The sequence below is a fragment of the Phalangium opilio genome, unplaced genomic scaffold, assembly GCF_054372755.1.
Source record: "Phalangium opilio isolate 3A_F unplaced genomic scaffold, DU_Popi_V2 ptg000002l_1, whole genome shotgun sequence".
Lineage (NCBI taxonomy): Eukaryota > Metazoa > Arthropoda > Arachnida > Opiliones > Phalangiidae > Phalangium > Phalangium opilio.
This window is the reverse complement of record NW_028324144.1, coordinates 9,704,596-9,717,057: the sequence shown is the minus strand read 5'-3', so window position 1 is coordinate 9,717,057 and position 12,462 is coordinate 9,704,596. Positions and strand designations below refer to the sequence as shown.

The following is a 12,462-nucleotide window of genomic DNA, read 5'->3' as shown; positions in this document are numbered from 1 at the left end:
AAATAATAGTCTTCTATAACGCCAAGAGGACCTAATTTCTGTAAAGCCTTAAGCAAAGCCCGAAAACGGTGGTCAAAATATCTAGCGCAAGTAACAGGATCATCCTGAATCAGTTTTGCCCTTTCAGAAAAACTTAAATTGTTAATATCATCGTTAGGTAAACTCTCCTGCCCAGAGGTTAGTCTCAAAATATTCAGTAGCTCAGGCCATTTACTTTCGGCAGCCGAAAACGTTATGAAAAAGGTAGCCGTACCAAGCTGTCTAATCATACCCATCAATTCCTTTTGTCTGTGTTGCCAATAAGAAGGCGAGCTCTGTAGTCTTTCTAAAACCCTAAAACCATCATCCTGCTTAATTAAAGCATCAAGAGAACCTGCAGAGGCTAAAAGTCCAGCAGTATATATCGACCCATCTGTTCTTTTAGTTTTCCTCATGCAAACCTGTATAGATTGACTAACTTTCAAGGTTTCCAATTTGACAAAAGAGTAAAACAATTTCGAAGGATTTTTAGCACAGCGCCTATCAATATTACGAAGCTCCCATTTAAAAATATCACCAAAACTTCCCTTAACCCTAAGGTTCATTTTTTGACCCACGTAAATGCTCGGGAATGACAATTCTTCCGCATCCTCGTCAAAGAGTAAAGACATTGGGGTTTGACCTTCACCAGGAGCAAACTTAACATGCATGGTATTACTTGGCAAGAAATTACTTAAAGAAACTAATAATGTGTCTTGATTCCCAACTGTTAACGAACTACTTTCGTTGGGTTCATTCCACATATCATCGCTATCATTCTCTGCGTTTATTGGCACTACTGGATTATCTCCTGATACATCAACTTGATTTACCTGACGGTCATTTTCGTCAACAATAAATTCAAGTTCTTCAGGAATGGGGTCTAATATGTCACTCTTAACGGTAATTCCATGTTTAACATACAAAGGCGTTTTTACCAGAACGTTAAGGGCCTCTAAAATGACTTTGGGTCTCACAGTTTCGTACAAATAGGGTGTGTTATACTGCATTCTTCTCATAAACTCAATTTGAATAGTATCCGTGTCTCGAGGTAACCTGGGTAAAACCGAGGCGGTGGACTCTACATTTATAGGGACGTTAACCACATTTCCTTTAATACCACGTTGTTGGTCACACCCTAACCTTCGTATTTGCATGAATGGTATTCGTGGTGATATCATTCTTTCTTCTAAATTACTTATGTTACTTAATTGCGCAGGTATTTCAGGAAACACAAATCCATTTTCCCTTGAAAATTTTGGAATTTGCTTTCTCTTAACGCTTTTATTACAAGTACTACACAAAAATATTTCATCATTCAACTCTCTTTGTTCAATACCAGGGACTGACAAAAAATCTATGGACTTTACAATGGTGCCAGATGACTTAAAAAAAAGATTTGAACATCCTTCACACGGCCACGTTGGGCCATCTTTTATGCTATCAAAATAGGTCTGCTCTATAAGCGAGGGGTTTGCTCGCCTTGCCTATCTGCGGCTGAAGATCTTTGTCTAGCACGTTCAACATCTCTATACTCGGGATCTTGGCGTTTAGCCGCCTTACCCGTTTGGTTTCTAGCACGTTCAACATCTCTAAACTCGGGATCTTGGCGTTTAGCAGCCTTACAAGCCTGGTTTTTATCACGTTCAACATCTCTATACTCGGGATCTTGGCGTTTAGCCGCCATACCTGTCTGGTTTCTAGCACGTTCAACATCTCTAAACTCGGGATCTTGGCGTTTAGCCGCCATAACTGTCTGGTTTCTAGCACGTTCAACATCTCTAAACTCGGGATCTTGGCGTTTAGCAGCCTTACAAGCCTGGTTTTTATCACGTTCAACATCTCTATACTCGGGATCTTGGCGTTTAGCCGCCATACCTGTCTGGTTTCTAGCACGTTCAACATCTCTAAACTCGGGATCTTGGCGTTTAGCAGCCTTACAAGCCTGGTTTTTATCACGTTCAACATCTCTATACTCGGGATCTTGGCGTTTAGCCGCCATACCTGTCTGGTTTCTAGCACGTTCAACATCTCTAAACTCGGGATCTTGGCGTTTAGCAGCCTTACAAGCCTGGTTTTTATCACGTTCAACATCTCTATACTCGGGATCTTGGCGTTTAGCCGCCATACCTGTCTGCTTTCTAGCACGTTCAACATCTCTAAACTCGGGATCTTGGCGTTTAGCAGCCTTATACAATTGGTTTCTGACACGTTCTCTTTCCCTATAATTTGGATCTTGGCGTTCAGTAGCCTTACTTATCTGATTTCTTACACGCTCGCTTGCTTTATACCATTCATCAACCCTTTTTAATTTTTTGGTAAATATTCCACCCTGATTTTCAATTTCACAATTTGACTCATTCTCTCGCTTTTTCCCCTTACCTAGCGACTCCCTCTTACTGCATTCTTCATTTTGTCTCAAGATTCTTAATCTTTCTAAGGGATAGACATTACCATGGGACGTACAAGGTACTTGTTCATCGCCTTCGATTATTTCACTAATATTAGCATTATCATTTTGTACATTATTGGGTTCCTCATTAAAAGATATGCCTACGCTTACAGTACTTTCAATAGAGCTTTTATTTAATGCATCATCTTTCGCAGAATCATGGCCAACTGGCCTCGCGGTAGGACCAACATTGGGTGTGCTAGAACCTGTTCCCGAAACAGCCTTTTTTTCAGCTGCTAACTCTCTTCTCCTTTCATTTTCTCGTTTCCTAAATTCAGGATCTGACCTCTTTGCCCTCATTCTTTCCCTTGCTTTACGTTTCCTGATTTCCTCTTTACTTAAATTATTATCTTCCTCCATTTACTTATTAATCAGTTAAATACTCACAAAGGTTGCCAAAATCAATCTCCTTAAATACTCACAAATGTTGGCAAAATCAATCTCCTTAAATACTCACACAGGTTGGCAAAATCAATCTCCTTCAGTAATACGTAAGGCTTAATTATATTATTTGCCGAACAAAATTAATCGAGCAAATTTTACACTTAACTGCTTCCATCGAAATTCTATCAAAGAATGAATCAACTGTTTAAAAAAAGGTTTTTTTCGCGAATAGAGTGCTATCATACCAACAGCAATTCCGTCATATTTAAAAAATATACATTGCCAACACTTTTTTCAAATAAAGAATGATAAAAGTGCGTAAAAAAGGTCTTTCACAAATAGGCCTAGGGGGCGTATAAACTAAACAGCAACAACGCTCTACAGCTACACTAATCTTACACAAACAAGGAGTACTATAAACCCACTACTGGAAGCGGTATATTTATTCAAACGTAAAACAATTTCGCTTAAGCTTAACATCTCTAGACATCGGTAAAAATGTCTATATCACTCCTAGGTAACTGTATGCGCAGGATTTTACGACATTATAACTCAAATTCATCGGATTAAGTTTTAACAAGGTTAAATCTAACTGGGAGTAAGATGAAAGGAGTAGAAGCTTATCTGTCTTAGGAAATATGAAATTTTATCTTAACAGTTCGTTAAATCATAAGTTTATAACGAAAAAACGCGGAAGGGGAAAACGAGCAGACAACAGCGATTTTTGGGGGTAGAAGGTTAAGAGCGCCATCTGTCGTCCGTGCCAAAGTTGAACTTCCACTCGAAACGCAATGAGAAAGTGGATAAAATAATGCCATCAGCTATTTAACTGCGTCGATATATTTAACGACTTGACCCATGACATGCCCATAACACTGGCTTCTATGAATCCTATTTATTCTTGGATGCTAGGAAACTTGGTAGACGTAACAGTCTGTACCAAGTACCCAAGCATCCTTCAATAAACGCCTGGCAACATTGTGGTACGCATGGTACAACTAAAAAATAGGATGTGTATCTATCTTTTCAGTCACTCCAAGTCGTTAAGCCCTCATTACAGAGGATTTGAAACACTATCGTAATTCCAAGTGTCTCGAATCTCTACGTTCCTGTCCATTATGAACAGTGCTGAGAGAATGATACATCAGAAAGAGCCATTCAAATCGAATTGCCGAAAATATTATCCATATTTTCATTTCATATAACAGAGAAAACAAATTATTATGGTTCTGAGAGGAGCTTCCCATTTTGGTTGTTGTTCTCAAAAATATATCGCAATGCACGGGCCTAGATAGATACAGGAGGCAATGTAGGAAATATAACGCAATGCACGGGCCTAAAAAGATATAAGAGACAATGTACGAAATATAACGCAATGCACGGGCCTAGAAAGATATAGGAGGCAATGATTTAACGACTTCGGTACTTGGGTTTATCTTTAATATTTAAATAAATATAATTATTTTTAATTATTTTAATCGCCAGTAAATAACTTTAAAAATAGTTAAATCGTTTAAAATAAAGTTGTTCCTATTATCTTTCGAAACTTTGCTAATATTGACGTTAAAAGTGAAGGGTACCCCTCTTGCCCGCTTTTTTAAAATTTTGGGGTATATATACGTTTCGTTTCCATTATAATAATAGATAAAAACGCATTCGCGTGAACCTTTGGTGGAAGCCCTGCCATTGGGAGGCTAGACGTTTCTCGTAACCCTAGCCGATCGCCGCGTATATCTTAAAACCAAATAATAGATAAAAACGCATTTGCGTGAACCGATGGTGGAAGCCCTGCCATTGGGAGGCTAGACGTTTCTCGTAACCCTAGCCGATCGCCGCGTATATCTTGAAACCAAACGATGACGGAGGAAAAGAAGCCAGAATGTACTGACTGGCGTCCATGTGGAATGGACAAAAGACCTGAAGATGGTGGTGCATTGAAGCTGGTGTCAATGTGGAATTGACGAAGAACAGAAGATGGTGGTGCATAGAAGCTGGTGTCAATGTGGAATTGACGAAGGACAGAAGATGGTGGTGCATAGAAGCTGGTGTCAAGGTGAAATTGACGAAGAACAGAAGATGGTGGTGCTTGGAAGCTAGCAAATACAGACTAGTGTCCATGTGGGATGGACAAAGACTAGCAGATTGTGGTCCTTAGAAGCCATATTAAAGACTAGTGTTGGTAGATGAATGGCCAAATTTCCGTGAACCGCGAACGCGTTCCGGATATCGGGTATTTGTTTGCTCCGATACGCAAACTGCGAACGCGGTCACGTGGGGTCTGACAGACACACAGACACACAGACACACAGACACACAGACACACACACAGACAGACAGACACGGCCGGTGTAATACCTCTCCGTGACATACGTCACTCGGAGAGGTAAAAATTGATTATAATATTTAACACACTCCCCCGCCTTGAGCAATGCTCAAAGTAGGGTTCAATTGGCAATTTCCAAATTATACAACAATTTAATGGGCCTTTTCATCTTGGTCCCATTCGCTAACCTTAACATGCAAGATCTGACAATATTATCGCGGCCCCTAAACAGTTCATCTATGACCGCGATTTTCCAACAGAGACGGGGCATCCTGTTCTCTTCTACTATGACGACATCTCCCACCTTTAGTTCTGGGGTCGACTTAACTCTACTTAGATGATGAGCGTTTCTCAGCTTAAGGAGATATTCTCGCTTCCAACGGGTCCATAGTCGTTCCAACAAGGCTTGTTGGTGTTTATATCGGATTCTAATGTCCTCTCGCGTGACGGGCTGAATATCTTTTTCTGAGAATTTTCTCGATGGCAACACAGTTAACCGGCCACCAACCAGGAAGTGGGCGGGGCTCAGTGGGATTGGGTCCTCAACCTCTTGGGACATGAAAGTTATCGGCCTGGAATTTATAGTGGCCTCAACTTCCGCTAAAATTGTGGATAATTCGACATTTGATAGGCTAGCAGATCCTAAAGTTTGTTTCAATGAGTTTTTGACAGATCGCACTAGCCTTTCATAAAAATCGCCAACCCAAGGGGCTCGGTCTATAATAAACCGCCAACGGATTTTTAAATCAGTGAAGTAGTTAATTACTTCCGGATTCCGCATGTTTGCGAAAATTTCTTTTAAGTCTGTGTTCGCGTGTTTAAAACTTTTGGCGTTATCCGAGTAAATAATGCTCGGAATGGATCTACGAGCGGCGAATCTGCGAAACGCGAGTAAAAAACACTCGGCCGACATATTTTCCGCGAATTCAAGGTGAATACAGCGCGTGACCGCGCACGTAAACAAAACGAGGTAACACTTTTCACCCGTTTTATTGTAAATCGGTCCAGCGTAATCTAGACCTATGACACTGAAAGGTGGAGCGGGAGTGGTTCTCTCCTCCGGAAGGGGAGCCATTCTGGCGGTACAGGGCTTCGCGCGAAACCGTCGGCAGAGAATGCAACCAGCAACTATTCTTTTGACAAGTTGACGCGCGCGTACTATCCAGTAGGTTTCCCGTAAACCCACAAGTACGTCATTCACCCCGGCGTGATACAACCGCGCGTGGCACTTTTGAGCGAGTAGCTCAGAAAACCGATGGTTGTTTGGAAGAATCCAGGGATGGGTCTCCCTGTATGTTAGGGATTTAGTCTTCAATCTTCCTCCTACCACGAGTAGGCCAGCATTGTCTAGTTTGGGATCTAGACTACGGATTGGGGATTCCTGTTCTACTTCTTGACCAGCCTTCAACCTTTTTATTTCTGAGTGGAATACATCTTTTTGGGTGATTTTCACCCATAAGAGCTCGGAATCGCGTATTTCTTCGGCCGTTAAGGGTCCCTTTGGCTTTTCTCCTAGACCGATACGGATGAAGCGCATTACGTAGGCTGTAATGCGAAATATCTTGGTGATTGAACTGAATGCGTTTAGATTTAAAGGCGGGTCTGTATTGATGGCGGTGGGCACAACTCCTTGAGCGGCTAGGCGAGCTTCTGTTTTCATTTCATCTAAGACTTCCGTCGGGAATGGCTCTGGATTAGGATTTTGACCGAATGGAATTTTGCAGTTCGGTTCGTATAAGTATTGTGGTCCACGCCACCATTTGGAATTGTTTAGGAGGTCTTCCGCGCTTCGTCCCCGTGTTGGCAAGTCTGCCGGACTACCCCCTGTTGGGCAATAATTCCAAGTATTTGGGAGCTTGAATTTCGCGTATGCGATTCGAGACAAAGGGGCGCCAGGTGTTTGACTTGTCTTTTATCCAACTCAGTACAATAGTTGAATCAGTCCACATGTGAACTGCTTCCGGTTTATTTATGAGAGCGCGTGTGACGCTTTTAGCTAAGCGGACGCCCAAGACCGCACCCATCAATTCAAGCCTGGGAATGGATAACTTGTTTATCGGGGAAACTCTGGTTTTGGCGGCAACCAGACTGGTCTGTATTTCTCCATCTTTTGTTTGACAACGCCGGTAAACAACCGCGGCGAAGCCTCTTTCGCTCGCGTCTACGTAACAGTGCAATTCTTACGTAACGCGACTATTTTCTGGAATTCCGGAGAAATAAAACCGAGGGATTTGTAATTTGCGGAGTGATGCAATCTCAGCACACCAGTTGTTGAACGGACTTGCTAATTCTTCCGGAAGTGGGTCATCCCACTGTAACTTGCGTTTCTTCTGTTTGTCTTGCCACTCCCACAGCTGCTGATAAAGGAATTTGGCGCAAACTGTGAAAGGTGAAAGGAGGAATTGCAACAAATTGTTGACCTCAAAACTTAGAGTGTTTTCTTGACTATTCCAAATTAATCCGAGGACCTTCAGTTCTCCTGGATTGGAAAGATTATGAGTGGCCCTTTCTGGGGGTGGATCCTTTTCTCCCCATAACTTTCTGAGCTCTGGTGAATTCGTATTCCATTTACGGAGATTCATTCCGGCTTTACTAATTATGAATTTGCTCTCCTCGGTGATTTTATGCGCCTTCTCTACGTTTGCGGCTCCTGCCAGTAAATCGTCGACGTACAGGCTTAATTTTAGGATTTTGCAGGTCTCCTCGAACTCGGCTTCAAATTTACTGATATGAAATTGTAGCGTTGCTACCAAAAGGAATGCACTCTTAAAAAATATCGTTCCCATCTGAACAAAATGTTGTTCAGAGGCTTGTCCCCGTAGCTAAACACTTTTTTGTTCAACTTTGAACTCATTATATAGCGTTCAAAACTGAACGCAAGGAGTTTGTTCTTTCAAGAACACAAATGTTCCATACTATATGCGAATCTAGGGTTCATTTAAGAACGCAAGTGTTTTTTGGATTGAGTTTAAAATGTTCAGTACTGAACGAAATTGTTATATACTTACGCACATTTAACGTTCAACTTTGAACGTTACTGAGAAATCTCGAACGTTCTATGGACGTTCAATATTGAACGAAACCGATTTATTTTGACCAAATATTTAACGTTCATTTTTGAACGAAATTGGTGTATTTTGAATTCATAATTAGCGTTCAATTCTAAACAGTATTTATGTGGATTGAACAGATATTTAGCGTTCAACACAGAATGATATTGGTATACCTCGAACTCGCATTTCTCGTTCCACAGTGAACGAGTAGGTGCTTTATTGAGCAGATATACAGCGTTCAAAATTGAATGATTTTGTTGTATTTCGAACCCATATTTAAGGTTCAATATTGAAAAAAAGTGTGCTTTTGAAAATAGTTTAAAGATAAGTAGAATGCATAACATAAAAACCCAGGATTTTCTAGAATTTCAATCCACTTTATTTGATTTACCAAAGTAAATTACAGAATAAAATTATCCGTTATAAATCTATAATTTGTTATAAATTGAAAGAAGAACAACTTTCTGTAGGAACTTCATAGCTCGAACGACTAAATTTCCCATTTGCATCCTTTCATGACGAAATTTCATTTTCAACGAATTCATCTTATAAAAGATAATTCATATTTTAATTACCAGTCCCTTAGAATAATTAGTTGTTTTAGAAACTTGTGTTTAGTAATTAGAGCTAAACAGATTCTGGAGTAGTCAAACCTTTTGGACATCTAAAAATATTCCGAGTATGGTCCGACTAGAATGGAAGAATGAAATGATATCATGGCTATGAACTTACATGTCAAACTTACTGAAGTCCTCATTAGAGATTTAATGGATTTAATTTAAATCCATTTGCGGTATGATAAATTCTTGAATGTCATTGAGAATAAGATATTTGGACCACCTTAACATCAATTTCAAATAAATTTCCAAAAATTTGTAGTAAATTAGTTCGTGTACAGCTTTCCTTGCAGTTAAATATAATTATTTTTTCTTATACATTACATGATATTGCCAGTCCATTTTCCAAATTAAAAAATTGGTCGAGAAGTTCCACCTATAATGGAGAGTTTTTATATATATTTAAAAGAGCATATACAGGGTGTTTCGAAATGGGGGCTAGGACCAAAATACCGTTTTTAAAAGACGATTTTGAGTCGAAACTTTTCTTTGACATTTTGACTTAGAGACAATTATTTACGAGTTATGATTAGGGATGGTCCCGTAAATTTAAGTAGAGCACTGAAAGATAATGCTAATTTAACGGTTCATACGCAAAATACTGATCACAACTTGTAAACGGTGGCGCTTAAGGAAAATATCCAAGAAAATTGTCGACTCAAAATTGTCCATAAAATTAATAGTATATATATATAATAAACCTAATACTTCATTCCACTAAGCTTGTGAAAATCCCTAGGCTTTTAAAAACTTTTTCTTTGGGCCACAATAGCCCGGTTTTTTCGACATTAAGGCGCGACTCCACGCTATTGGGGGAGGGGGGAAACTTAGGAAAAGTACCAGTAGGAAAGGTTCGATTTACCAGTACTAGGGTTTTTCTTTATTTATTAATGATTTTCAATTATATTTTGAAATTTAGCACTAGCTAAATGACCACGTTAATTAGAAGTGTTTTAAACAAGAGCTCAAGGTGAAAAATAATATTATTATGGACATTTTTTCTGTTTATTACTGAAAAAACACTTAGGCGTTATCTCTTAACACAGGACCTTTACAAAAAGTGACTGGTTCAGCTAATTGGTAGAATTTATAGTGGCTTTGAGCTCCGTTATATTCAAATAGCCCTATTGTCCAATTAAATTGTACACATTTTAAGTTTTAATACCTTAATTAGCTAGAAAATAAAATAAAATATTACATACCTGAATTATATCTTCAATAAAACAATTTTTATATAGACTTTCAAATGGATCATCAGATTGAAATCATCGGTTTAGCTAGCGTACTGTAATAAAACCGTTTTAAGCCGCTTTTCGAAAACATCGCGAAGCACAGTGGAAATTTTTAGTAACCGTTTACCACTTAACAAACACACAAAGAACCGAACCTGGCCCATCCCCATCGTCCACTGAAGGGGGAAAGCCTTCAAAGGGTTAAGGGTCTTTGTACTCGGTCTATCGAGGGGTCGGACAGAAACTAAATTTAGGGCTTGTGGTTGTAGGAGAATTTACTTTTATGTGGCTATAATAGGCATAATTAAAATCATATTCGAGTATTCCGGGAAGTATATCCAGAACGTACGTGTTTGTACATTATGTTCGACCCCTCGGTTTTAATGCCACGAGGGCATATTTTACAAATACGGTATTTTTTTTGCAGTTCAGTTTATTTTCAGCGGTAACCTGGACCGCGTGACCTGGCGTGACGTAGGATGAAGGCTCGAGGGAGTGGAGAGGGTCACATTTCCAATGGGGAGAACGGGGTAGTACACCCCTTTTTACATTTCTTTTCAAGAGGGGGGATATTGGTGATAGGGGTCGAATTATTTTAAACACACCGTGACACCTCCCTTTCCTGGGTTTCTTAGAAAACCCCACCAGGCCGATTATTATGTGTTCTACGTTGAACGCTTATCTTTAAAAAGATGCAGCGTGAACGCTTTTTGAAATCTAATGAGCCTCTGAACAGCAAATGTTCAACGAAGGATCGTACAGTTCAAATTTGAACCTTATTGAACGCTTATTTTTTAGAGTGTGGACTACAGGTGGCTCCGAACGGTACCCGAGAGATTCTGTAGGTTTTTAGATCGGCTTTCCTCGGGTTGGTGATGTCTGAGGTCCAAAGAAATCGGAGGGCATCCCTGTCACTAGGGTTTACAGATATTTGGAGAAAAGCCTTCTCGATATCACTGGAGAAGGCGACGCGATGCTCTCGGAAACGAATGAGAACTTGGATAAGCTCGGGATTAAGGTTTGGGCCCGACTCTAGGACATCGTTGAGGGACGGCGAGTTTTGGCTATGGGACGAGGCGTCGTAGACAACACGGACTTTGGTTGTGACGCTGTTCTCTCTGACGACAGCGCGGTGGGGAAGATAATACGCTACACAGAAAAAAAAAGTGTTTAGGTTTGCAACATCTGAACATGTTATAAAGTTAAACATTGGTGTGAGATAATGTGTATTTCTTCAATGTTGATGTCTAATGACATCTCTGTTTCTCTAAGGATCCTTAATATGTGTTCCAAATAGAAACACTTCTTATTTTATCACGTTTAAGAGGTAAACACAGAATAATCTTAACACTAAGCTAAACATCAACGCTTACCAGGTGTTATTTAACGTAACATGTTTTAATACGTTTGTATATAGCTTAAATTTTTTTAAATCTTTATTTTAAGAAGAATTATAATATTTTGGAAAAACAACTAAAATGTGGAGATATTTTACCACAAGGTGAATAATCTAACACCTTGTGGCTATATTAATAATGTAACTCACATGGCCTTCATTTTATATTGAGAAAAGGACTTCCTTGACTCAAATTTTGAGCAAAATATATGTTTAAAGTGATGGTTCGACATGAAGAATAAATAAGCTCAATAGAACAACATTTTCAACAGATCGGCAAGATTTGTTTAAATAGGTATATTCCCATTGCTTAGAATTCCATTAGACCGAATCCCGCCAAAGTTTCTAATGAATGTAGCCCAACCGCGGGTGTTGGTATTTACAATTCAAACGACGCTATTTGTTGAATTAAGTGACCTCAAAAGTGCTAGCGTTTTCAATACATTCGTGCTGCCTTGGAAACGCCAATATTTGATGACTATGCAACAAGATGATAATAAAAAACGACCTCGGGAAGTTTTCAACACCGTGTGTTCTAAATATATAGTGTAATAGTATACAGACAAAGTCAAAATTGGACTTGGGTTAAGCATTAAACAAAAACAATTTCGTCCAATAAAACGTTTTTGTTCAAAACCAGGTTAGGTTAGTAATATTTTATAAGTCATTTAACATTGTTACGCCTTTTCCAAAATATTGATGTTTATCTTCATTGACTTCTCAAATAATATGCCTATTCCAAAACGTTACTGTTCGGTTAGGTTTGGTTTGGCTTGGTTATAGAAGTACGTCTCTTCCTCTTTGGGGCGGAATATAACATAAAAAAATAAATCAATATTAGCAATTGGTTTTATTATGTCATATTTTGCTGATTTATTACTATTTCGTTCTTATTATCCTTAGTTATATTATAATAATTTAGAAAATGTTTGGATCTAGTGTTCATTTTACGTAGGCCGGAAATTGTTTTAAGTTAATTTAATTTAC

The 12,462-nt window shown here is 39.2% G+C and overlaps 2 protein-coding genes and 1 long non-coding RNA gene across 4 annotated transcripts; all 3 read right to left on the bottom strand.

Annotated features, from left to right (window-relative positions):
• Window positions 1–1,033: 1,033 nt before the first annotated feature.
• Window positions 1,034–3,136, bottom strand: LOC149718729 (uncharacterized). Its single transcript, XM_089861568.1, has 3 exons — window positions 3,021–3,136; window positions 1,838–2,949; window positions 1,034–1,099 (listed from the first exon to the last, which is right to left on the bottom strand). The coding sequence occupies exons 2-3, from the start codon at window positions 2,828–2,830 to the stop codon at window positions 1,034–1,036; spliced, it is 1,059 nt and encodes a 352-aa protein (XP_089717694.1). The 5' UTR covers window positions 2,831–2,949; window positions 3,021–3,136.
• Window positions 3,137–5,298: 2,162 nt separating this feature from the next.
• Window positions 5,299–7,963, bottom strand: LOC149718728 (uncharacterized). The gene is made up of 3 exons (XM_089861567.1): window positions 7,459–7,963; window positions 7,106–7,338; window positions 5,299–7,032 (listed from the first exon to the last, which is right to left on the bottom strand). Exons 1-3 carry the CDS (start codon window positions 7,961–7,963, stop codon window positions 5,299–5,301), a joined length of 2,472 nt encoding a protein of 823 aa, XP_089717693.1.
• An 864-nt stretch (window positions 7,964–8,827) lies between these two features.
• On the bottom strand, window positions 8,828–10,266 carry LOC149718727 (uncharacterized). 2 transcript variants are annotated; one of them, XR_016377733.1, is made up of 4 exons: window positions 10,050–10,266; window positions 9,172–9,223; window positions 8,976–9,070; window positions 8,828–8,920 (listed from the first exon to the last, which is right to left on the bottom strand). It is a non-coding gene; the product is annotated as an uncharacterized LOC149718727 (long non-coding RNA). The 2 variants fall into 2 exon arrangements; XR_016377721.1 differs by having other exon boundaries at window positions 8,830–9,070.
• Window positions 10,267–12,462: the final 2,196 nt, after the last annotated feature.

Bases quoted from the DNA above. Each gene is read 5' to 3' on its own strand.
- LOC149718729 (XM_089861568.1), bottom strand. From the start codon at position 2,830: ATGGAGGAAGATAATAATTTAAGTAAAGAGGAAATCAGGAAACGTAAA. The intron at 1,100-1,837 runs GCTTGTAAGGCT...CTATAAATGTAG, and splicing joins TTGAACGTGATAAAAACCAG to AGTCCACCGCCTCGGTTTTA.
- LOC149718728 (XM_089861567.1), bottom strand. From the start codon at position 7,963: ATGGGAACGATATTTTTTAAGAGTGCATTCCTTTTGGTAGCAACGCTA. The intron at 7,339-7,458 runs GTCCGTTCAACA...ACTGTTACGTAG, and splicing joins ACTTCCGGAAGAATTAGCAA to ACGCGAGCGAAAGAGGCTTC. The intron at 7,033-7,105 runs GTACTGAGTTGG...GCGAAATTCAAG, and splicing joins TGTGGACTGATTCAACTATT to CTCCCAAATACTTGGAATTA.